Genomic DNA, 25,089 nt, shown 5'->3' with positions numbered 1-25,089 from the left:
GCTAGGTGGTCAGCCTGGCTCTCCTCGTGTGGATGGTGACGCTGGCCTTGGCACGGTGGTCATCCAGGAAAGTGTGCTGTAGTTGGCCCAGGCGCGGGGAGGGTCTGCCTTGGGTTTTCTGTGTGCACCATCATGTAGGTGTGGGGGCTGCTGGAGGGGCTCCAGGGGCCCTTGTCCACGCTGCAGGTCAGACTGTCCAGGTCTCTGTGGTGAAGCTGTGGTTGTCATGTGCCTGAGCACGCTGGCTCCCGGGGCCGCTGCTGCTGTTGTTGAAGTTGAGGCCCTTGAGGCAGAGATACGCGGCCTGCACCGTCTCCAGATCCTCACCTCTCAACTGGTGCCACAGCTGGGCCGTCCTGTCCGAGCGCTGCTGCTTGCTCCTCTTCATGAACTTAAGGAGGCAGCAGGTGAGGAAGGCCGTGGACATGAGCAGAATGATGGCGCAGCTCACGATGGAGGCAATCATCGCCACCTTGAAGCCTAGGACCTCCTGTACTGGCATGGCTTCTTGCATAGCGTGGGCTTGGAGGTCACCGAGACCCGGAGGACAATGCCTTCAAGTGGTTCATTTTTTAATATGCTTTTAAACATTAAAAATTACTTCTTATAAATAGAAAAAATAGACTAAACAAAAAAAAAGACCATCTCTGAAACCACTGCCATGAATAACCTCTGTTCATATAGAAAAACTGAAGACTATGAGGAAGAGGAGTTGTGGAAAACAAGTTCTTTATAGTGGTGGTATAGATTTTTCTGTGTTTATATACATGTGCAATACTTTGAATAGAAGTATTTTACTGATGTATCATGAAGAAACAGTTGAATTAAAGGGGTCAGTGTTAGGGCACAGTGGGTTAATGCTGTCTGTAATGCAGATATCCCATATGGGTTTCAGTTCAAGTCCTGGCTGTCCCACTTCTGATCTAGCTCTCTGCTAACATGCCTGGAAAGGCAGTAGAGGCTTGCCAGGTGCTTGGGCCCCTGCTACCCATGTGAGAGACTTGGGTGGAATTCGTGGCTTCCAGCTTTAACCTGGCTCAGCCCAGATGTTCCGGCCATTTTGGGAATGAACCAGAAGATGGAAGATTTCTCCTTCTCCTTCTTTCTCTCCCTCTTCCTCTTCCTTTCCTGCTTCCTCTTTCTCTGTAACTTTGGCTTTCAAATTAATAAATTTTTTTCAAAAGTTGAATTGTAAAGTAAAATTAATTGGAGACTAACAGAAAAATACAAATTCACATAATGTGTGCTAGAAGCTTTACTAGATACTCCTATTCTCAGATAATTTGCTTTCTAATGAAATGGCAGAAAAACAATTCTTTCCTTTTTTCCCTATGATTCTGTTTTTATTAGATTCTTGAAGAAAAATATATGAGGATACTTCAAAAAATTGTGGAAAATGGCATTAAAGGTATGTTTTATTTGGTGCAAATTTTTTTTTGAAATCCATGCATAGTGTTTTCATAATACACATTTTCCACTTTCAAGAATTTTTTGTGCCAAAATAAACTCATATTTTAACTCCATTTTCCATGAACTTTTTGAAGTATCCCCATGTTTTATAACACTGAAGAATATTATCATCATGCTGTTTCAGTTAAGTTCTTTTGTATTACTTTCAGGCACTGGGAAAGCTTCATTTATAGCATTCATTCTGTGCATCCATTCAACCAGCATGAAGAATGCTACTCTCTGTTCAACACTGTGCCAGCCCTTGGGAATAGAAAGGCCACTGATCTTTTCCTGAGTCTGGAAAAGCTTCTAGTTTAGAAGGGGTAAAAGAAAAGTAAGCTAAATTAATTTACAGTATGATTAGGGCTCTGATACTCACATGCACAGGTTCATCAAAGAAAGATGCTTAGCTAACCACCACTCCAAAGAATACTAGAGGAAGTGACAACTAAGTTGAATTTCAAAGTATATAAAACAATTATTGGCCTACAAAGAAATGGAGTAGTTTTGTGCTGTTGGTTTGTAAAAATGAAGTCAAGTGGGGCCAGTGCCGTGGCTCAGTTGGTTAATCCTCCGCCTGCAGCACCGGCATCCCATATGGGCGCTGGGTTCTAGTCCCAGTTGCTCCTCTTCCAATCCAGCTCTGCTGTGGTCCAGGAAGGCAGTGGAGGATGACCCAAGTCCTTGGGCCCCTGCACACACATGGGAGACCAGGAGGAAGTACCTGGCTCCTGGTTTTGGATCAATGTTGTTCCGACTGTAGTGGCCATTAACTAACCATTAGTTAGGTTTTTTTTTTTTTGACAGAGTAGACAGTGAGAGAGAGACAGAGAGAAAAATCTTCCTTTTGCCGTTGGTTCACCCTCCAACGGCTGCCGCGGCCAGCGTGCTGCGGCTGGCGCACTGCGCTGATCCGATGGCAGGAGCCAGGTGCTTCTCCTGGTCTCCCATGGGGTGCAGGGCCCAAGCACTTGGGCCATCCTCCACTGCACTCCCTGGCCATAGCAGAGAGCTGGCCTGGAAGAAGGGCAACCGGGACAGATTCCGGCGCCCCGACCGGGACTAGAACCCGGTGTGCCTGCGCTGCAAGGTGGAGGATTAGCCTAGTGAGCCGTGGCGCCGGCCATTAGTTAGTTTTTAATTACCAACGGAAGGAAGAGCTTTGTCTCTCTCTCTGACTGTCTATCTGTCAAATAAATTAAAAAAAAAAAATGAAGTCAAGTATGATGTGAGATAGGAGAAGCAGGCAAGGACCAATTCTTACAGTGTCTTATATGCCATGAAAATGAATCTTACATTTTGCCATATGAATCCATATGGTTTTAGAAAACTATTTTTTTTTTTTTTTTTACAGGCAGAGTGGATAGTGAGAGAGAGAGACAGAGAGAGAAAGGTCTTCCTTTGCCGTTGGTTCACCCTCCAATGGCCGCCGCAGCCGGCGCGCTGCGGCCGGCGCACCGCACTGATCCGATGGCAGGAGCCAGGAGCCAGGTGCTTTTCCTGGTCTCCCATGGGGTGCAGGGCCCAAGCACCTGGGCCATCCTCCACTGCACTCCCTGGCCACAGCAGAGGGCTGGCCTGGAAGAGGGGCAACCGGGACAGAATCCGGCGCCCCGACCGGGACTAGAACCCGGTGTGCCGGCGCCGCTAGGCGGAGGATTAGCCTAGTGAGCCGCGGCGCTGGCCCGAAAACTATTAAATGTTTAACTCTGAAGGCTGTATGGAGGAGGGACTTGGGAGGACAAGACTTGAGGGAAAACTATGAGGTGGCAGTAATCCAGGCAGGAGATGAGGCCTGAGCCAGATCAGTAGAAAAAAGCATTGGAGAGCCATTTAACACTAGTATGGGACTTTGCAATGTCCTAGGTGCTGCTGCCTGATCACTAGTCCCTTTCCTCATTTCTTTTACCAGCAAACATGACTTCTGTGGAGGTATTTATATACTAAAGGAAATAACATTTTTTTCTCCAACCATTGTTAGTACCTTGAATGTCTGTAAGAAAAGCTGCTGATAGTTCCATTAAATTTGTTGTAACACAATTTGACTACTAGTAGAAGTTTAATATCTTGGAAATGGTATAAGCTTTGGAATGATAAACAGGATTCAGATCTTACCTCTGTTACTTAACAGCTGTGTGATCCTGGGAGAGTTACTTAAGCTCTTTGAGTTTGTCTCCTTGTCTTTAGAGCTTAGTTTTAATGAGTAATGAACCTATATAAAGTACCTGTTCATAGCTAGGTAGATAATAGAGGCTTAGATGATATTTATACTTTCCTTAAGGCAATAGAGCTCTAAAGGGAGTAAAAATCGGTTCCTGGGGGGCTGCTCCACTTCCAATCCAGCTCTCTGCTGTGGCCTGGGAAAGCAGCAGAAGATGGCCCACGTCCTTGGGCCCCTGCACCCACTTGGGAGACCCAGAAGAAGCTCCCGGCTCCTGGCTTTGGATCGGCGCAGCTCTGGCTGTTGTGGCCATCTGGGGAGTGAACCGCGGATAGAAGAACTCTCTCTCTCTCTTCCTATGCCTCTCTGTAACTCTACTTTTCAAATAAATAAATAAATCTTAAAAAAATACCAACAAAAACCTATGATATATATATATGCATATATATACACTGTACATAAGATATACAGTATATCTGAAGTATTCAAATGTCAGGGAGGATGGCACCGATTAAATAAATGTCTAAAAATGCTCCTTATTGGGGCTGGTTTTGTGTTATAGCAGGCTAAGCCACCTGTTAGGATGCTCACATCTCATATTTGAGTACCAGTTTGAGTTACAGCTACTGCGCTGCAATGCAGCTCTCTGCCAATGCACCCTGGAAGCAGCAGATGATGGTTCAAGTATTTAAGTCTTTGCCATCCATGTGAGAGGCCTGAATGGAGTTCCTGGCTTCTGACTTCAGCCTGGCCCTATCCTGGCTGTTGCAGGCTTTTGGGAAGTGAACCAGCAGATAAAGATTTCAGTTTTCACACTGCCTTAACAACAAATAAAATAAAAACACTCCTTAGGGGGTGATAATGAAAATGAAGTTGAGAAACACTGCAGTTGAGTCATGTTCTTTCTTTTTTTTATTATTTATTTTTTAATTTATTTTTTAACAGGCAGAGTGGACAGTGAGAGAGAGAGACAGAGAGAAAGGTCTTCCTTTACCGTTGGTTCACCCTCCAATGGCCGCCGCAGCCGGTGTACCGCGCTGATCTGAAGCCAGGAGCCAGGTGCTTCTCCTGGTCTCCCATGCGGGTGCAGGGCCCAAGGATTTGGGTCATCCTCCACTGCACTCCCGGGCCACAGCAGAGAGCTGGACTGGAAGAGGAGCAACCGGGACAGAATCCGGTGCCCCTGACCGGGACTAGAACCCAGTGTGCCGGTGCCGCAGGTGGAGGATTAGCCTATTGAGCCGCGGCGCCAGCCGAGTGATGTTCTTTCTTAAGTAAGGAATGGTTAAGAAAGGTACTAAGAAATACTTTTCTTACTAGTATACAGGTGGTCAGTTCTGAGTTCAACATTTTTGGCAACTGTTCAGAATTTTTTTTTTTTTTTTTTTTTTTTTTTTTTTTTTTTTGACAGGCAGAGTGGATAGTGAGAGAGAGACATAGAGAAAGGTCTTCCTTTTGTCGTTGGTTCACCCTCCAATGGCCACCGTGGCTGGCGCGCTGCAGCCAGTGCATCGCGCTGATCCGAAGCCAGGAGCCAGGTGCTTCTCCTGGTCTCCCATGCAGGTGCAGGGCCCAAGGATTTGGGCCAGCCTCTACTGCACTCCCGGGCCATAGCAGAGAGCTGGCCTGGAAGAGGGGGGCGACCGGGACAGAATCCGGCGCCCCGACCGGGACTAGAACCCGGTGTGCCAGCGCCGCTAGGTGGAGGATTAGCCTATTGAGCCGCGGTGCCGGCCCGGATTTTTATAAAAAGAATTAGGTGCTTTCATATTATTTTTTGATAAGACTTCCAAAAAGTGATGTCTTAGACCATTCTAGAAAATACTGAGTGTATTTAATATAACATTGACAATAACTAAATGAAAGACTATCACTATAGAAAGCATTTATCCAAATAGAAGTTTAATGATAAGTGCAGCAGTCAGAGCTTTTACCAGGATTATTAATGTTTCTATATTTAGGGAATTTTATGAATACTCAAAATTTTAAATTAAATTTCTGTGTGTCTACCCTTAAATATAGCCATTTGGGTAGTACTGCCTCATTATTAAATAAGATGTATATAAATAAATGCTTTGGTTATCTGAAACTTTAAGTGTCAAGGCTTTTAAAATTTATGTACTTTAAATTTATTCTGACGACAGCTTTAGCCAACTGCCATGTGAATTCACATCCTTGTATATGAATATGGGAAAGGAGAACTCTTTGGGAGATTATAGGTACATAGTGATTAGTTAGTGTCATCACTGCATTCAAAGCTCAGATTCAACAGTATGATATTCTAGTCGGACAGACAAAAGGAAACCCTTCTTTGTTAAAATTAAGAAATTTCCTGATTTTAAAAGTATTAGCTATACATTACAGAATAGGAATATTCTGGTACGTTATCAGAATATATTACCAGAATAACAGAATATAGAGGTACATAAATAAATAAAAACAGCCATATTCTACAAACCCAAAGTTATTTTTATGTTCCTTCCATTCTTTGACTTTTTCAACAGTGATTATCATTCTTATTTTTTGTGTGTAACTTCTTATTGAAATAGCCACTGTCATAATTTTGAAAAAATATTGAAATAGTGGTTTGCTTGTGGATGTTTTGTGGTCTTCTTAAGGTTATTCTGAATCTCTTTACCAAGTCATTTTTCCCTCCATATTTCTATTTTTAAAGACAATATAAATTATTTTATATTTGTTCTAGCCCTTTTACTTAGTTTTAACAAATATGAAGTATATAATTTTATAATATGCTTTCAAAAATATATTTTAAAACCTTTTCTGTTGTGATCTAGAGTTTGGTGTTTCCTTTGAAATGAATGAGTTTTCAGACAACTTTTGTTTAATATGCCCAGTAGTGACTCTGCAGTTTTGTTTTGTTTTTTTTAAGATTTTATTTATTTATTTGACAGGACAGGTAGAGTTACAGACAGTGAGAGAGAGACAGAGAGAAAGGTCTTCCTTCCGTTGGTTCATCCCCCAAATGGCCACAACGGCTGGAGCTATGCCGATCCAAAGCCAGGAGCCAGGTGCTTCTTCCTGGTCTCCCATGTGGGTGCAGGGACCCAAGCCCTTGGGCCACCCCCCAAATGGCCACTACACCAGCGCTGTACTGATCCAAAGCCAGGAGCCAGGTGCTTCCTCCTGGTCTCCCACATGTGTGCAGGGGCCCAAGCCCTTGGGCCATCCTCCACTGCTATCCCAGGGCCACAGCAGAGAGCTGGATTGGAAGAGGAGCAACCAAGACTAGAACCCGGCGCTCATATGGGATGCCGGCGCCACAGGCGGAGGATTAACCTGCTGCATCGGCCCCGACTCATGCAGTTTTAAAGACATTTTTAAATGAGTTCCTACATTTTAACATTGAGAGAATTCATATTAAAAACTTGGATTCCTGGCTTGTTTTGAAAAACCACGTTGTCATGAAACATTGGGCCAATACTCTTCCATGACACCACTTGGCAGTGGCTGCCGCCTTTAGATGAGATGTGTACTTTCTAGTGTGCCACAGTCCTGTCACTCTATTTCTCTCTCTCTGTTATACCAAGAAATTCCATTCATTTGGGAATTCTGCCTTGCATTCTCTGTTCTAGGCTAATCCATATTAAAGCAGTCCTAGCTTAGTTGCTAATTCTTTATCTGTTTTTGTTTTACAGGAGAAGATGTATGGTCTTATGCAAAAGGACTTCCACACATGTTTCAGCAGGGTGGTGTCTTCTACAATATTATGAAGAAAACCATGGGTATAGTTAATTTATGGTTTTATTCTCAGATAATATCTCTATTCAGCTTATTGTAAGATTCAGAAAGTTCAGATAGTATTCTACTAAAAATATTTTGAAAGCTAAATTTACGTGAATATTTTCTTATAGTCTGCTGCCTAGTTAAAATCGATTATTTATCCTAACATAATTTATGTTTTCTGCTATATTACTAAAAATCTATTACTTGTTTGCTCCTGTTTTCTCATTTAAATATGATTTTAAAGACAAATTTTGAAATTAGAAGCAAATTTGATTATAAAGCTAGTAATTATCCCAGAACTAGATAATAATTTTATTATGTTTTGGCTAAGATTAGTATATACTTAATTGCTTTCTAGGTTTTAGGAAACAACTTGTTTTACGTTATGTGTGCATTATTTTTAAAGATAAATATACTTGTGTGCAAGTGTATAACTATCTTCAGAGTTTTTAGGTCTTCAAAGAGAGGTTGCCAGGTCCTGTGTTTGGCCTTCTCACATCTTTTCAAAGATTTGACATGGATGCTTTTTAGTCCCAGACTTAACCACTCTGGTGCACCTCAGTATTTCACCTCCCTGGGCTTCACAGAAACTGAAGTACAAAAATCTGTATTTTGTGATTTTTATCTCTACCTCACAGAACTTTTAGAAATTTTTCTTTTTTTTCTTTTTCTTTCTTTTTTTTTTTTTTTTAAAGATTTATTTGAAAGGTGGAGTTACAGAGAGAGAGAGAGAGAGAGACAGAAACAGAAAGAATGATCTTCTGTTTGCTGGCTCACTCCCCAAACAGCCACAATGACCAGCGCTGGGCAAGGCCGAAGCCAGGAACCAGGAGCTTCTTCAGGTCTCCCACATGGGTGCAGGGGCCCAAGGACTTGGGTCATCCTCCACTGCTTTCCCAGGCAAATTAGCAGGGAGCTGGAGTACCCAGGACTGGAACTGGCACCCACATGGGATGTGACACTGCAGGGCGTTGCTTAACCTGCTGCTCCACAGCACCAGCCCCTATTTTTCCTTCTTCAAATTACCCCTCTGGGACAGGCATTTGGCACAGTGAAATGCCACTTGGGATGCCCACATCCCTTATTGGAATGCATGGATTCAAGTCCTACCTCTGCTTCCTAGCCAGCTTCCTGCTAATGTGCACCTAGGGAGGCAGCAGATAATGGCTGCATTATTGGGTCCCTTCTACCCACATGAGAGACCCTGATAGAGTTCTGGGCTCCTGGTCTTGACCTAGCGTGGCCCTGGCTGTTAAGGGCATTTGAGGAGTGAACCAGCAGATAAAGATTCTTCTCTGTCCATCTCTGCTTCTCTGCCATTCGAATAAAACTTTTTTTTAAATTTTATTATTTATTTATTCATTTATTTATTGTATTTTATTATTTATGGAGCCGGCACTGTGGCTCAGTGGTTTAACGCCCTGGCTGAAGCGCCAGCATCCCATATGGGCGCATTCAAGACCTGGCTGCTCCACTTCTGATCCAGCTCTCTGCTGTGGCCTGGGAAGACATCGGAAGATGGCCCAAGCCCTTGGGCCTCTGCACCCAAATGGGAGACCTGGAAGAAGCTCCTGGCTCCTGGGTTCAGATCGGCGCAGCTCCGGCCGTTGCGGCCAATTGGGGAGTGAACCATCAGATGGAGGACCTCTCTCTCTCTCTCTCTGCCTCTCTTCTCTGTGTAACTCTGACTTTCAAATAAATAAATAAACATTAAAAAAATATTTGTTTATTTATTTGAAAGTCAGAGTTACATAGAGGAAGAGAGAGAGAGAGAGAGAGAGGTCTTCCATCTGCTGGTTCACTCCCCAATTGGCCTCAATGGCCAGAGCTGTGCCGATCCAAAGCCAGGAGCTAGGAACTTCCTCTGGGTTTTCCATATGAATGCAGGGCCCAAGGACTTGGGCCATCTTCTGCTGCTTTCCAAGGCCATAGCAGAGAGTTGGATCGGAAGTGGAGCAGCCGAGTCTCAAACTGGTGCCCATATGGGATGCCAGCAGTGCAGGCAGTGGCTTAACCCTCTACGCCACTGTGCCGGCCCCTGAATAAAACTTGAAAAAACATTCATCCAACTTGGCTGTTGTAGAAATGTTCAGGAATATACTAGTGTGGCAAGAATAATGTAACAAACCCCCATTTACCCACTACCCAGCTTCAGCAATTATCAGTACATGTCCACCTTCTTCTCAACTGAACTGTCTTAAAGTAAGTCTCAGGGGTGGGTGCTGTGGTACAGCAGGGCTAAGCCTGTTCTTGGGATGACCACATTCTACATCGGAGTGCTGATTCAAGTCCTGGCTACTTTGCTTCCAATCCAATTTCCTGCTAATTTGCCTGGGAAGGCAGCAGATGATGACCCAAATGCTTGGGCCCCTGACATGTATATGGGTAACCCAGATGGAGTGCCTGGCTCCTGGCTTGAGCCTGGTCCAGCCTCGGCTGTTGGGGTCATTGTGGGAATGAACCACTTTATGGAAGATGTCTGCCTCTCCCTCTCTCTCTGGTACTCTGCATTTCAAATAAATAAATATTCAAAATTAAAAAAATTCTTTTCATCACTTCAAAAAGTTGCCTGTGCTCTTTTGTAATCAGTCTCCCTAAGTACTGCCTCCAGACCTTGGCCAGCCAGTTGTTTTTTTGTTTGTTTTGTTTTTGTGTGTATATATTTTTGTGTAATTTTCGAGATCACATTTTTTAATTTATGTTATGGTCAATGGCTTAATTATCCACTAAATAAAGGATTCAGCAAATATGAAGTAAAAAGACTATAGGTTCAGTAGGATCTATCCCTCTGTATTTGCCTTTTTCATAGTGCCACATAAATGGAATCATAAAGGATAACCTTTTGTCTGGCTTCTTTGATTTAGCACAGAAGTTGGCAAACCATGGCTTGTGGGTCATATTAGATCTGCTGCCTGTTGTTGTATATAAAGTTTTATTGGGACACCATGCTGTTTATTGTTTATTGCTGCTTCTCATAGCTGAGACAAAGAAGATGTGGTCTACAAAGCCAAAACTATTTATTTACCATGCTACCCTTTACAGAAAAACATTGACCTTTTTGGTAGTACACTACTTTGTTGACTCTATTAGAATTTTTTCCTTTTCAGTGCAGAGTAGAATTATATTTATAGATTTTTCCACATTTTAAGAAAAATCCATATCCAGTTCAAGGATATTTGCTTATTTTCAGTTTTTAGCTATTATGAATAAAACCATCATAAACATTTGTGTATAGGTCTTTGTGTAGGGATATGTCTTTACTTTTCTTTAGTAAATATGTAGGAGTGGAATTACTGGGTCATCTGGTAAATTTATCTTTATAAGAAACTTCCAAATCATTTTCTAAAGTAGCTAAACGTTTTTACTTCCCACTAGCACTGTCTGTTAGTTCTAGTTATTCTGTATTCTTGATAGCAATTGGTAATATCAGTTTTTGTTTCTAAAAACCATTCTAATAGGTTTGTAGTACTTTCTCACAGTGGTTTTAATTTCCATTTCCCTGATAACTAATAATGTTGAGCATCTTTGTGCTTGTTTGCTTTTTTTTGCCCATTGTAAAATTGTTTTTTATGTTGCTCGTGAATTTTGAAAATTATTTATATACATTTTTTTGAGGACATGTCATTTATCACATAAGTGTTTTTGCAAATATTTTCTCTCAATCTGTAGCTTTACCTTTTTTATTCTCTTTGCTGTATCTTTTAAAGATAAGATTTTTAAATTTTGGTATAATCCAACTTAACATTTTTTTCTTTTTGGTTCATGCTTTTTGTGTCCTAAGAAATACTTGCCTAATCCAAGGTCCAAAAAAGTTTATTCTTTTTTTTTCCTAGAAATTTTATAGTTATTAAGATTTTATCTAGGTTTATGATGCGTTTCATGTTGATGTTTTAATATGTTGCAAGGTATGAGTTAAAGTTCTTTTTTTTTTTTTTTTTTTTTTTTTTTTTTTTGACATGCAGAGTTAGACAGTGAGAGAGAGACAGAGAAAGGTCTTCCTTTCGTTGGTTCACTCCCCTGATGGCCACCATAGCTGTTGCTGTGCTGATCTGAAGCCAGGAGCCAGGTGCCTCCTCCCGGTCTCCCATGCGGGTGCAGGAACCCAAGCACCTGGGCCATCCTCCGCTGCCCTCCTGGGCCACAGCAGAGAGCCAGACCGGAAGAGGAGCAACCGGGACCAGCACCCGGCGCCCCAACTGGGACTAGAACCTGGGGTGCCGGCATTGCAGGCGGAGGACCAGCCCAGTGAGCTACGGCACTGGCCAGTAAAGTTCTTTTTAAAAAGTGATTGACCACCTGTGCTGTGGCATAGGGGGTAAAAGCAGCTGCCTGCAGTGCCAGCATCCCATATGAGTACCAGTTCAAGTCCCGGCTGCTCCACTTCCGATCCAGCTCTGCTATGGCCTGAGAACGCAGTATAAGATGGCTCAAGTGTTTGGGCCCCTGCACCCACGTGGGAGACCTGGAAGAAGCTTCTGACTGTTGGCTTTGGATCTGCTCAGCTCTCTGGTTCTCGCAGCCATCTGGGGAGTGAATCAGCAGATGGAAAACCTCTCTTGCTCTCTCTCTCTCTCTGCCTCTGCCTCTCTGTAACTCTGCCTTTGAAGCAAATAAATAAATCTTAAAAAAATAAAATAAAAAGCAATTGACCATATTAGCCTAGTTTTAAAATCTCTTACTGTTTTGTTGACCTATATATCTCTCCTTTTGTCAGTGCCTCATCTTGATTATTGTATCCTTTTAGTAATTCCTGAAATCAGAATTGATGTGAATATTCCATCTTGATTTTTTTTTTTTGAGATTTATTTATTTGTTTGAAAGGCAGAGCTACAGACAGGCATAGGCAGAGAGAGAGAAGTCTTGCATCCGCTGGTCTACTCTCAAAATTGCCGCAATGGCTAGAGCTGGGCTTATCTGGAGCAGGAGCCAGAAGCTTCCTCCGGGTCTCCCACAAGGGTGCAGGAGCCCAAGAACTTAGGCCATCCTCTGCTGCCTTCCCAGGCCATAGCAGAGAGCTGGATTGGAAATGGAGCAGCCAGGTCTTGAACTGGTCCCCATATGGGATGTCAGCATGCAGGTGGCAGCTTTGCTCACTATGCCACAGCGTCAGCCTCTTATCTTGATTCTTTTTCAAAACTGTTTCCGGTATTCCGGATCTTTTGCTTATTCATGTAAGTTTTAGAACCATTTTGTTAATTTCTGTAAAAAAAAAAGTCTGGTGTATTTTTATTTGACTGCATTAACTATGTAAATCAAATTGACAACAGTTGATTTCTTCATGGCATTGAGTCTTCTGATTCATGAAAATGTTATAATTTTATCTTTAAGTTTTCATTAATTTTCAGCATACAGATCTTGTCATACTTTGTTAGATTTATACCTAAATATTTTGCCATCTTTTTGATGATATTATAAACGATATTTTTTAAAAATTTAAAATTTCCTATTGATTACTAGTTTATAGAAATAAAATTGGTATTCATACATTGATCTTGTACCCTGTGACCTTGCTAAACTTACATTTTAGTTCTAGTAGACAATGAAATTAGGTAGATTACTTGGGATTATCTGTATAGGCCATCATGTCTTTTGCAAATAAAGTTTGATTCATTTTAAAATCTTTTATGCCTTTATGGCATTTTCTTCCTTTATGACAATAGCTAATACTTTCAGTTCAATATTGAATAGCAGTGGTAAGAGTGGAAATTTTTGCCTTGTTCCTTACCTTCAGGGAATGTATTCAACTTTTAGGTTTTTCTGAGGTATCCTTGATACGATTTGAAGACATTTTCTTCTAAGATTTGCTAAGTTTGTATAGTGAATAGCTGTTGAATCTTGTCTGTCCTTTTTCTGTATCTATTAAGATGATCATATATATAGTTTGTTGATTTTTGAATGTTGACCAGTTTTGCTTGATAGCTTCCATTTGTTGAGTGTTTTTGTGACTATGTTCATGCGAATAACAGTCTTTAGTTTTCTTTTAATGACTGCTTAGTTAGAGTAATGATGGCTTCATAAAATAGAGTTGGGAGCATTTCTTCCTGTTGTTTTCTGCTAACCATTTGGTAAAATTCACCAGTTAAGCTGTCTGAATTTGGAGTTTGCTATGGATTTAACTTCTTTAAGATAGTTAATAAAGATAATTCTCTTAAGTAAAGCTTTGTTAGTTTTATCTTTTGAGAAATCTATCCATTTCAACCAACTTAGCTAATTTATTGGCTTAAAGTTGTTTATAGTATTTCTTAATTTTCCTTTTAATGTCTGATATTGGCAATTTGTGCCTTCTTCCTCCACCCATTTTTTTTCTCTTGGCTAATAGTTTATCAGTTTTATTGATCTTTTCAATGAAACAACTTTTGGATTCACTAGATGTTCTGTTATTTTTTTTAATTTCAGTTTTCCTTCCTTCCTTCCTTCCTTCCTTCCTTCCTTCCTTCCTTCCTTCCTTCCTTCCTTCCTTCTGGACGGGCAGAGTTAGACAGTGAGAGAGAAACAGAGAGAAAGGTCTTCCTTTTTCCGTTGTTCACTCCCCAAGTGGCCACTAAGGCCGGCGTGTTGCGGCCGGCGTGCTACACCAATCCAAAGGCAGGAGCCAGGTGCTTCCTCCTGGTCTCCCATGCGGGTGCAGGGCCCAAGGACCTGGGTCATCCTCCACTGCACTCCTGGGCCACAGCAGAGAACTGGACTGGAAGAGGAGCAACTGGGACAGAATCTGGTGCCCCAACCGGGACTAGAACCCAGAGTGCCGGCACCGCAGGCGGAGGATTAGCCTAGTGAGCCACGGCTCCGGCCTTATTTCTGTTTTTATCTTTTGTTTTTTCCTTTCTTATTCTTGCTTTGGGTTTAATTTGCTCTTTTCCTTCTAGTTACCTTAAGTAGATGCTTATTGATAGATTATTATGGGTTATGGACACCCTGACACATTTACCTCTGTCCTCTAGTAACAGAAGAACATACTTGTCTTTGTTCAAATCTACTCTATCAGATAGATGATTTTATCTACATTTAAATAGAAATACTGTCCGTGTAAATGAGAATGTCATTAGTTTCCTTACAGATCTGTGTTTTGAAGTAAATGCAATGATGAATGGCAGTTTTAACACTTGTGTAGATATCCTTTAGCCATATAATATTCAATTTTGTGTTTAAGTTCTGTAAAATGTATTTATGATCCATAAGTTCTTCCATGACTTGTTTCTTTCATGCAACACTTTTTCAGATACATTCATGTTGTTGGGTTTAGTTATAGTTCATTTTCACTGCTGCATATTATTTTGTTGTATTGTTTTAACATAATTCATCCATTGTTCTGCTGATGGAGTCTTGGGATAGTTTCTCGTTTTTTGGTATAAAGAACAGTGTAGACTTAAATACTAATATATATGTCCTTGGCACATTAGTAAGAGAATTACTGGTATGTGATACAAGAGTTTTAATGTACCTTGATTCTTGAAATTCAAAGGACTAAATAAGTTATATAAAACATAAACAATTTATTCATTTACAATTGAGTTCTATAGTTACTTGGAATATTCTCAAAGAGGTACGTTAGAACCACTCTAGCTTTTTTTAGGGGCGGGAGAAACTATGAATATCTTACAAGACTAGAGACTGCCTAAATTCCCATAGAGCGTTCCAGAGTTCATTCATCATTCCCCTCTCTAAATTTCTGTCGCACGTACACTTTGATTCATTTCCAACTAGTTCACTGTATATGTCAAGTGTCATGGCTGTCTTGTTTATATTAATTTAATATTATAATAATAAAGTAATAATATTTTCCAAAAGGCCATAACTTAATCATTCTCTTCTTGTTGAAAGTTTAAACTGTTTCCATTGTTTAATTATAAATAATACTATGATGAACATGTGTGGGATTTACTTTCCAGGGATAGCCAAAGGGATATATCACAGTAGTAGCCTGAGAATAGTTACGAAACCTTTTTTGAATTAATCAAAACATTGAAATATGTTGACTGGTATAAATTAGGCACTGTGGTATATTTGCTTTGCATATTTTCTCATTTAATCACCAAATAATTGAGACAAAAAGTAATTTAGCCATTATTAAATGTAGCCTGTTTATAGTGTCTGGCCTCTAAGAATTGTGATACCTTGTTTTTAAACCTTCACAGTCTGTTTTAGTGAGGTTCAGTAGATGTTATCTATTGGAATGAATGTTTAAAACTTTGCCTCTGAGCCTTCCTGGCCTTATAAAACTCTATTCTTTACTACCTTTGTGTCCTGAGCCATGGTTTACAGATCTCTGACAAGGGAATTGGTAGACAGTAAACTGATTCCATGGTGTACCCAGAAAAGTATGATTCAAGACTATTTCTAACTTTAATTTTGCGTTTCTCTTTTTGTCAGCCATCTCTACTGAAAATATGTTGTGGAAATTCTACATGAATTTTTATTAATTGATATTTAACCTGCCATTGAAATTGTTCAAAATTATAATTGGAGTATCAGTATATAAAAAGTATGTTTTTAGGCTGGTATTGTGGTATAGTGGTTAAGTCTGCTGCCTGCATTGCTAGAATCCTATATGGGCACCAGTTTAAGTCCCGGCTGCTCCACTTCCTATACAGCTCCCTGCTAATGCACCTAGGAAAGCAGCAGAGAACGGCCCAAGTCCTTGGTTCCCCAGAACCATGTGGGAGGCCCAGATGAGTTTCCTGGCTTTGGCCTGTCCCAGCCCCAGCTGTTGCTGTCCTTTGGGGAGTGAACCCATGGGTGGAAGATCTCTCTATATATCCCTCCTTTTCCCTGTAATTCTGCTTTTCAAATTAGTAAAACAAATCTTTAAAAAAAAATTTTAAAGGATGTTTTCTTCTTGGTTTACATTGTATTTATGTTACTTTTTCTTCAAAGATTTATTTATTTATTTGAGAGGCAAAGTTACAGAGAGGCAGAGGGAGACAGACAGAAAAAACTCTTCCATCTGCTTGTTCACCAAATGTCACAACAGCCAGGACTGGGCCAGGCTGAAACCAGGAGCCAGGAACTTCATCCTGGTTTTCCACATGGGTGGCAAGGGCCAAAGTACCGGGGACGTCTTCTACTGCTTTCCCAGGCACATTAGAGGGAACTGAAGTGAAGTGGAGCAACCAGGACGCCAGCTGGAGTGCTTATTGGATGCCAGCATCACAGGCGGTGACTTAACCCACTATGCCACAACGCTGGCCTCTTTGTGTTTTTCTTATAGCTCAGTTACTTGTTGCAAGCCCTTTTTCTAACTGCACTAATAGGATATGAGTTTTATTTAAAAAAAAAAAAGATCCCCTGGAGAACTCCTTTAAAGTCTCTGATGATGGTTCTTTTTCATAGTAGATTTAACTTTCTTCTAATCAAAAATTTGAAGCTGTTACCTATAAATTGGTATAGAAAATTCTATTGCAACCATAATTATCTTTATTGTATTTTTGCCTTAATACCATAAGGAAGATATTAATGTATTAATTTTTTCCCTTTTAGGTATGGCTGATGGCAAACATTGTACTTTTCCACATCTACCTGGCAAAACCTTTGTCTATAATGCTTCTGAAGATAGACTGGAGTTGTGTGTGGATGCTGCAGGACACTTCCCCATTGGTCCTGATGTTGAAGATTTAGTTAAAGAGGCTGTAAGTCAGGTTCGAGCAGAGGCTACTACAAGAAGCAGGGAATCAAGCCCCTCACATGGGCTATTAAAACTAGGTAGTGGTGGCGTAGTAAAAAAGAAATCTGAGCAACTTCATAACGTAACTGCTTTTCAGGGAAAGGGGCATTCTCTAGGAACTGCATCCAGTAGTCCACACCTTGATCCAAGAGCTAGGGAAAGAAAGCATAATACAGGGACAGACTTTAGTCATAGTTCCACAAAAACAGAGCCTCCTGTCTTCACATCTGCTCCTGGTAACAGTGAGCTGATTCGAATGGCGCCTGGAGTAGTAACAACGAGAGACAGCAGGCAGCTTGATCCTGATTTGGTTGAGGCCCAACGAAAAAAATTGCAGGAAATGGTTTCTTCTATCCAGGCTTCAATGGACAAGCACTTACGGGATCAAAGCACAGAGCAGTCACCATCTGATCTTCCTCAGAGGAAAGGAGAAGTGAGTTCTTCTGCAAGGTCTGGGAGTCTTCAGACTAGCGTGGCTGAATCTTTTTCTTTAACTGGTGGCACTGAAAATTTGAATACAGAAACAACTGATAGCTGTGTGGCAGATGCATTGGGAGCAGCTTTTGCCACAAGGTCAAAAGCACAAAAGGGAAATTCTGTGGAGGAACCTGAAGAGATGGATAGTCAAGATGCTGAGATGACTAACACAACTGAGCCAATGGATCACTCTTGATTTAATTAGAGGCTGATAAAGGCATAGTGTTTATTGTGAATATGTAATATTTGTTGGCTGGGCCACATAACTTGATTAGTCATTAAAAATCTTGTACGTATATAATTCAGAGATTATATCTTGTTATTCAGTGCATGACAGCAATGTGTGATTGGCAATAGCTTTTAATATTCTGCTGCCCAGGCTGGCTCTGAATTCCTATAAACTAGTTATTAGATCTGCTGAGATGAGTTTCTTCCATATATGTGGTTCATTGGAAGTTGTTTGTAATTTTAATTCCACGAATGTTTTAACATTTCATACATGAAAAATCTCTTGCTAAATATGTTTTCTGAAAAGGCCAGAACTAGGGAGTAAATAAGATTTTGCTAATGTTGATGTCATCAAGATAACCATCCCACAAATTTATTAGTGTGTCAAAAGATTTATGTAAAACTGAAGGTTGTCTGAACTAAATTGTATCTTAAAATTCATAAAATGCTTCATTAAACAGATTCTGACATTTCCATGAATGTAAACACATTCATAGGGATAGGTATTCGTGGCAAAAGTATCTTGAGAATGTAGTGTAATGATATAACAATTTGCTGATTTGAGCAAAGTTGGAAAAAAATATCTGTTCTAAAATGATAAAGTCAATGTGATTCAGTTTTGTTGCTGTCTGAGCCAATACAACTAATTGTGTGCTCTATTATTGATAATAAGTTACCATTATTTTTTGACTCCTGGCCTGGTCAAGTATCACCTAATTTTTTTTTAATCTTGCAGAAAAGTGGATTGCAAATTGTGGTAGAAAATTAAAGAAATAATGGTAGCAGTAGTTAATCTCTAATTTTCAGTTTGTCAGATTCACAGAATTTATAAATAAGAATTTATCTTTATGAATAAGTTACATTGTTCTACGATTTTGATCAATGGTATTTAAGCCTGTATATGCTAAGTGTCTTTAAGCCCCTTTGAGCCAAAAATGTTCCTTTGTTTTTGTAGAGTCCATAAGGTTTTATTTGTTTGCTTAACTTGGGTTTGGATGCAAATTTTACTGCATCATACCCTGATTTACTGGGCATTTGCTTGATAGTGTATTCAACAAATCTTTAGTGCCAGTTTCCTTGAGAAGCAGCTTTTATGCTTATTCCTTAAAGAAAAAGAGTGTTTAATCTTGAGATTGGTATTGCACTATTTTATCCTATTCTGCAAATCTGTATTCTGAATTGTACATTTCAATCCATCTTCTTCCTCTGTTCACTGAAATTAAGTTGAATTTGAATGGATGAAAGACAAAGATATATGTTAATACAGTCTCTTACCTAGAGCATTCAAAGCCTGGCTGTCTCTGTTTGCACATGTAACAGATGTAGAAGTGCTTGCAATTCTAAGAAAATGTATATCAGGTATTTAAAAATCTCTACCTGTTGATACATAAGGGATATAGACAGGACTTTAACTTGTTTTTCCAGATAAAGGAGGTTTTGATTCTTTCTATGAAAGTATCTCTAACTGAATCTTCACATTAAACAAACTACTCCATTTTGAATAAGGAAAGATTGGAGAATCTAGACATTTTACAAATGCATCTGAACAAGATATATATACATCTATGTCAATTAATTTTTATCACATCACATGCTTTTCTTTGTAATATTTTATTTCCATTCTTCTAGTTAGAAATTTGTTTTTAAATGTCTTTCTATATATCTAAATAGCAGGAAAATTTAGAACTTCTATATTGTGCACTAGTTTTACTTAAAGTAAGAGATGCACCTACCAAATAATATTTGTCACTTAGTCTAGCCAGCTTCTGTGCATTAAAGATATCACTTCACTAACCACTATGATTTTTGGATTTTTCAGCCATTGGAATGTTTTCCATTTTTTCATTTTTTGGACTTAAATATGGTAAAACTGTTTAATAAGCAAAAAAAAAGCACTGCTTCCAAATTATATAATCATCTTTTCTTTAACAAATACTTCACCTGTGGCTTGGTATGTTTAGTTAATAACTGACAAACATAATCTCATAGTGTTAAAGTAAAAATATCAAGAAACATGTGAACATTAGAAGATGGGATTTATCTCTGACAATACTTTGTTAGTTTCTGTAGCTACAGTAATGCTCTTTAGAAGCCAGTCAGGTATGGATAATACAATAACAGTTTGGATTCTCCTTTGATAAAGAATAAAAGGCTTGATTCTGAGAAGTGATAAAAATTTCTTGAAATTATTTTAAACAAGCTGGAAATTTGGTTGGAGGAAATTTATGTTTTTTGTTAAGTGGGCCAGATGTCATCGTGACAAAGAAATTTTGTTTCTTTACTTTTTTTTAAACTTCTTTATTTATTTGAGGAACAGAGACAGACAGAGAGCTCCCATCTATTGATTGAATTCTCCAAATGACTGCAATGCTCAAGGCTGGGCATGGTGGAAGCCAAGAGCCAGGATCAGAAGCCAGGTCTCCTCATGGGTGGCAGGAACCCAATTACTTGAGCCATCACTGCTGCCTTCCAGGATCTGCATTAAGCAAGAGGCTTGAGTCACAAGCTAGAGTCAGAAATTGAATCCAAGTACTCTTATACGAGACACTGGCATCTTAACTACTGTCTTAACTGCTAGACTATATGCCCACTCCCTCTGTAAGTTTTAAACATCATCCTTTGACCTTCCCTATGGTTATCATAATCAAACACATGAATATAGAATGATTATTGATCTTAGTACTATCATTTATGATATTGCCACATCTTTGAGTCCAAATCAGCTAAAAAAATTTTTTAGCCCTGGATGTTAACATAACTGTAACTTGATACTTTAATTCAGTTCTTTTTGCAGTGTCCTACTGAACATTGAGATAAAATTGTGAACTTCTTCAGTAATTTGTTCTATAGTTAATCATACCAAGTTTGAGTTGATGACCCAAAGTGTAGGTGGAGTTAAACGTGGTGTATGTCCAAAATACTGGTATGAGGAACTTGTTGAAATTGAAGAAAACAGGGCACTGCCAAATATTAGGAGACAGAATAATATTTAACTCCAGGGAGATGCTTACTCAGGAACTAAGGAGCAGGCCTATATAGCCTACTTTATCCCCTTTCGCTATCTTTTCAGATATTTATTAGAAAATGTTAGGGTTGAGGCCTGAGAAATTTAGCAAATGCTATTGACTGAAACTTGCTCCTATGATTTTACTTTGGTTTTTACAGTCAAGGCTGCTGATTGCAGTTAAGGTATAAATCTGAAGTACATCTGTGATTCCTAGCCACAGGTCCTTATTGCCACTGTGTTAAGTATTTAATTTCATTGGAGATGAGCATATGGTCTTTTTACCTCAGGGAAGATCACTTGCTAGCAACTCATATACTACTAATGACAGATTTTTGAGAGTTACATTGACATACCACATGTTAGCTGCTAAATACAAAAATTATAATAGTATTATTTTATGTAGTTACCTACTAAGAATGCCTGCTAAATATTTAGACCTCACAACCAACCTTTAGGTAGGAAATAAACATATAACTTCTGTCATTAATTACATAATTGATCAATATGGTGACAATACTATAAAACACTTCAGTATCAATACAATTTTGTCCTCATTTTTCAACAGTAACTTAATTGGCCCATATTTAAAATGCTACTGCACAGATTTTGAGAATTTTACGGTTCTCGAAGCAAGATTTCCATCTTCAGATTTTCATGAAAGCAAAGCTTTTGCAAAATTAGTTAAATTCCAATCAATATGAACTTTAAATGAAATTTTCTAACAGGTATAGATAATATTTTATGTAATTTGGGTAGACATCCTACATTTCAAGGTTATCACATAATTTAACAAAATTGTACAACCTCAAGGCTCTTTACAATTACTTTAAGAAATTTTCAAGCCAAAACTATTTACATGAAAATACAGCAAAATGTATATTTAAGGAATAAAATAGCAAAGGGGAGATATATCACCAATGTAAGATAGTAGAGTTAATTGCAAGTTCTGCCGTTCTTGATTCTTCAAGATGCTAAGTGTTTCAATTGATATTTAATGATACTTAAATCGTGGAAATTTTAACATTTGTCCCAGAATACCAGAAATTGTAAAAATTGTGAATTATTGGATAAAATGCCATTACTTGTATATCTGACATTTAAATTTTTTAATTATGGAGTCTACAAGCTTTTGTAGTATAATAGTACAATGATTATTCTCTTGTAAAAGAAAAGGAAAACTAGTAAAGAAAAAAGTTTTAGTTGATGTTATCTGCTTGTGAGTATCAATTACTTAGTATTTCAAATTATAAAGTATTGCATATTTTTCTTAAGAAATCCCTTCCTGAGCCTTTATGCCTGTGGTAGAGCAATAAAAGACTGAAAAGGTTACCAGTATTTTCAGGTTTGTTTGACTTTAAAGTCAATTTGTAAGAATTAGTGCCAAGAACAAGAGAGAATACTTTTTAGAGGGAACTGCTATTTAGAATATGTAAAAATAAGCAGTAGTAGCATAAATATTTAGAAAAAGTGGAATAGCAAGTACTTCAACTGCTTAATAAAATAGTATAGTTGTTACATCATCCTTAAGGCACTGGCTGTTTTCCATTTTCTGATTTTTGATTACTGTATATATTTAAGTGATGAATAATTGCTAATAGTGTATTATAACAGTGTATAGTGTTCTACACAGCTCACTGTACAGTATTTGAAGTTTTCTTTGATATCAATAATAAAACTTCCCTCAACTTCTCCACATTAACTTTTTAAAGTAATATTTCATTCTTTAGTTTCCTGGAATTATACCTTAATATTATAGTGTATGAATATATAGCTTGGTTTTATAAAGAGTTCTTAATATAATTAAAAAAAAAAAAGACTTCCTTAAGTGGGTTGTTATGCAGGAACAGTAATTTGTCCCCTTAAGATTTCAGTGCTGGATGAAATGGGCTGAATTAGAAAAGGGAAGGCAAACTATCTTTAACCATGTTGCATAATTGGGTCATATAATGCTTAAATGAATGTTTCGAAACAAATGAGTCTTCTGATAGCAAAAGAACTTGGTTTTGTGGTGGCTTAAAAAAAAATACTGGTGGAACTGGCATTGTGGTAAGAAGGTTAAGCTGCCACCTGCTACGCTGGCCTCCCATGTCGGAGCTCTGGTTGAAGTTCTGGCTGCTCTGCCTCCAATCCAGCTCCCTTCTAGTATGCCTGGGAAAGCAGTGGAAAATGGCCCAAGTACTTGGGCTCCTGCCACCCACGTGGGAGACCCAGATGTAGTTCCAGGCTCCTGGCATTGGGCTGGGTGTTGGGGTCATTTGGGGACCCTCTCTATGTGTGTCACTCTGGCTTTCAAATAAATAAAAATAAATCTTAAAAAATTAAAAAGTGACAAATGAAGGGAAATATACAAAATAGAGCTAAATTATATTTGTACGGCTTTGCAATCAACACTCAAATTACATCTATTTTTAGGTATATCTACTTTTAGATATATGCTTAGTACACATTTTGATAGTTTAACTCAGTAGTTTATAGCCCCTGCTGCCTCATTTCCTAGGTCCATTTCTTAACACTCCACCTACTGTGTTGTGAGGATTAAATTTGTTGACATGAGGCTGGCGTTGTGGTGTAGCAGGTTGCTGCTGCCTGCAACTCTGGCATCCCATGAGTGATGGTTCATGCCCTGGTTGCTCCGCTTCTGATCCAGCTCTCTGCTAATGGCCTGGGAAAAGCAGAAGATGACCCAAATGTTTTGGCCCTGCTACCCACGTGGGAGACTCAGATGAAGCTCCTGGCTCCTGGTTTTGTCCTGACCCAGCCCAGGCTGTTGCAGCCATCTGGGTAGTGAATCAGTGGATGGAAGATTTCTCTATCTCACTCCTCCCCTGCCCCCAAACTCTTTCAAATAAAATAAATGTTTTAAAAAAATGTGTTAACACATATCTGAGGATGAAAGTGGTGCCTGAAACATGGTAAACATGCTATTCTATATTATTGTAGAGTTCAGTTGCCATTTAAGTCTGTTAAATCCTCACATAAAGGGCACACTATTTAAATTTGTTAATCTAAAACTTGTTTAGTTTTTGGTATATTAGTAATGAACTAAAAGCTGGATAGTTGTGCGGGGACTTTATGTCCACATGTAACCCTGAGAATCTGGAAAACAGTCTATTCTGTGATCTCTCAAGTCATGGAGCCTTTAAGACCTCCATTTCTGCTGTAACCTTGTGATTTTAACAATTGTTACCCTGGTGTTCTGCTGACCATGTCATCCTGGTCTTGCTTGCTGAGAGTAATGTTCATAGGACAGATGATGGTTATGAGCCTGAAGTAAACTAATCAAAGCCTTTGCTTTATGTTTAGGCTCTCATTGTCCCAGACTTGGACTTCAGGTCTGTTTATGCATGCCATTAGTCACATATGATCAAGATAGAGCTCTCAAAAATTCTTTGATGAACAAGTAAGATAGACCTACTTAGGACAGTTCATTATAGATTTTATTAATTAGCTCTTTGAGACCCCAGTACCTGCCACTGGTTTTCATCATTAAAAATAAATAAAAAATGATGTCTTTGATTTTCTGAACTGTGTATGGTACACAGAGGTAAAATACACAGGCTTTATTAAGGAATACAAATTTCACAAGTACAACTTTAGGAATATAGTTATTCTTCCCACCATACCTGTTCTCCCAACCACCCTCTCACCCCTCTTCCCCCTCCCTCTCCTCTTCTCAGTCCCATTCTCCATTAGGATTCATTTTCAATTAATTTTGTACACAGAAGACCAACTCTATACTAAGTAAAGCTTTCAACAATTTGCACACACACGCACAGAAAAACGAGAACAAGTTTTACAGTTAACTCTCATAATACAACTCACTGAGGACAGAGGTCCTGCACAGGGAATAGTGCACAGTGACTCCTGTTGATAATTTAACAATTAACACTCTAAACATACAGGATTTTAAATTTGCCTACTTGTTTCCTTCTTTGGTCTATTTGTGAGACCTCATAATTCTTTTCCTTTTTTTTTTCTTTCTTCCTTTTTTTTTTTTTTTTGACAGGCAGAGTTAGTGAGAGAGAGAGAGAGAAAGGTCTTCCTTCGGTTGGTTCATGCTCCGCTGCACTCCCAGGCCACAGCAGAGAGCTGGACTGGAAGAGGAGCAACTGAGACAATTGGCGCCCCAACCAGGACTAGAACCCAGAGTGCAGGTGCCGCAGGCGGAGGATTAGCCTAGTGAGCTGCGGTGCCGGCCGAGACCTCATAATTCCTATCTAAAAAATTATGTGAGAATTTGCAGGAGTTATTTCTGTTTGTTCTTTGTATAGAAGGAAATACACACTAAATATGTGTATGCATATAATATATACACATTTTAATATATATATATAGAGAAGGAGAGAACTTTGTAAAATAGTG

General features: G+C 39.2%; 1 protein-coding gene across 1 annotated transcript in view; it reads left to right on the top strand.

The window, feature by feature from the left end:
• Positions 1 to 22,426, top strand: part of VCPIP1 (valosin containing protein interacting protein 1) — a 32,396-nt gene extending 9,970 nt beyond the window's left edge. The window contains exons 2-3 of the mRNA XM_008255594.5: positions 7,267 to 7,353; positions 16,832 to 22,426. Of these exons, the coding sequence (XP_008253816.1) occupies positions 7,267 to 7,353; positions 16,832 to 17,688 (944 nt within the window). The 3' untranslated portion in view covers positions 17,689 to 22,426. The remainder of the gene's footprint in view (positions 1 to 7,266; positions 7,354 to 16,831) is intronic.
• Positions 22,427 to 25,089: the final 2,663 nt, after the last annotated feature.

The sequence above is a fragment of the Oryctolagus cuniculus genome, chromosome 6 (genome assembly GCF_051225735.1).
Source record: "Oryctolagus cuniculus isolate XC-2025 breed Fujian yellow rabbit chromosome 6, ASM5122573v1, whole genome shotgun sequence".
In the NCBI taxonomy this organism is placed as follows: domain Eukaryota; kingdom Metazoa; phylum Chordata; class Mammalia; order Lagomorpha; family Leporidae; genus Oryctolagus; species Oryctolagus cuniculus.
Note: the sequence above shows the minus strand (reverse complement) of the source record. Positions and strands in the feature narration are given on the sequence as shown.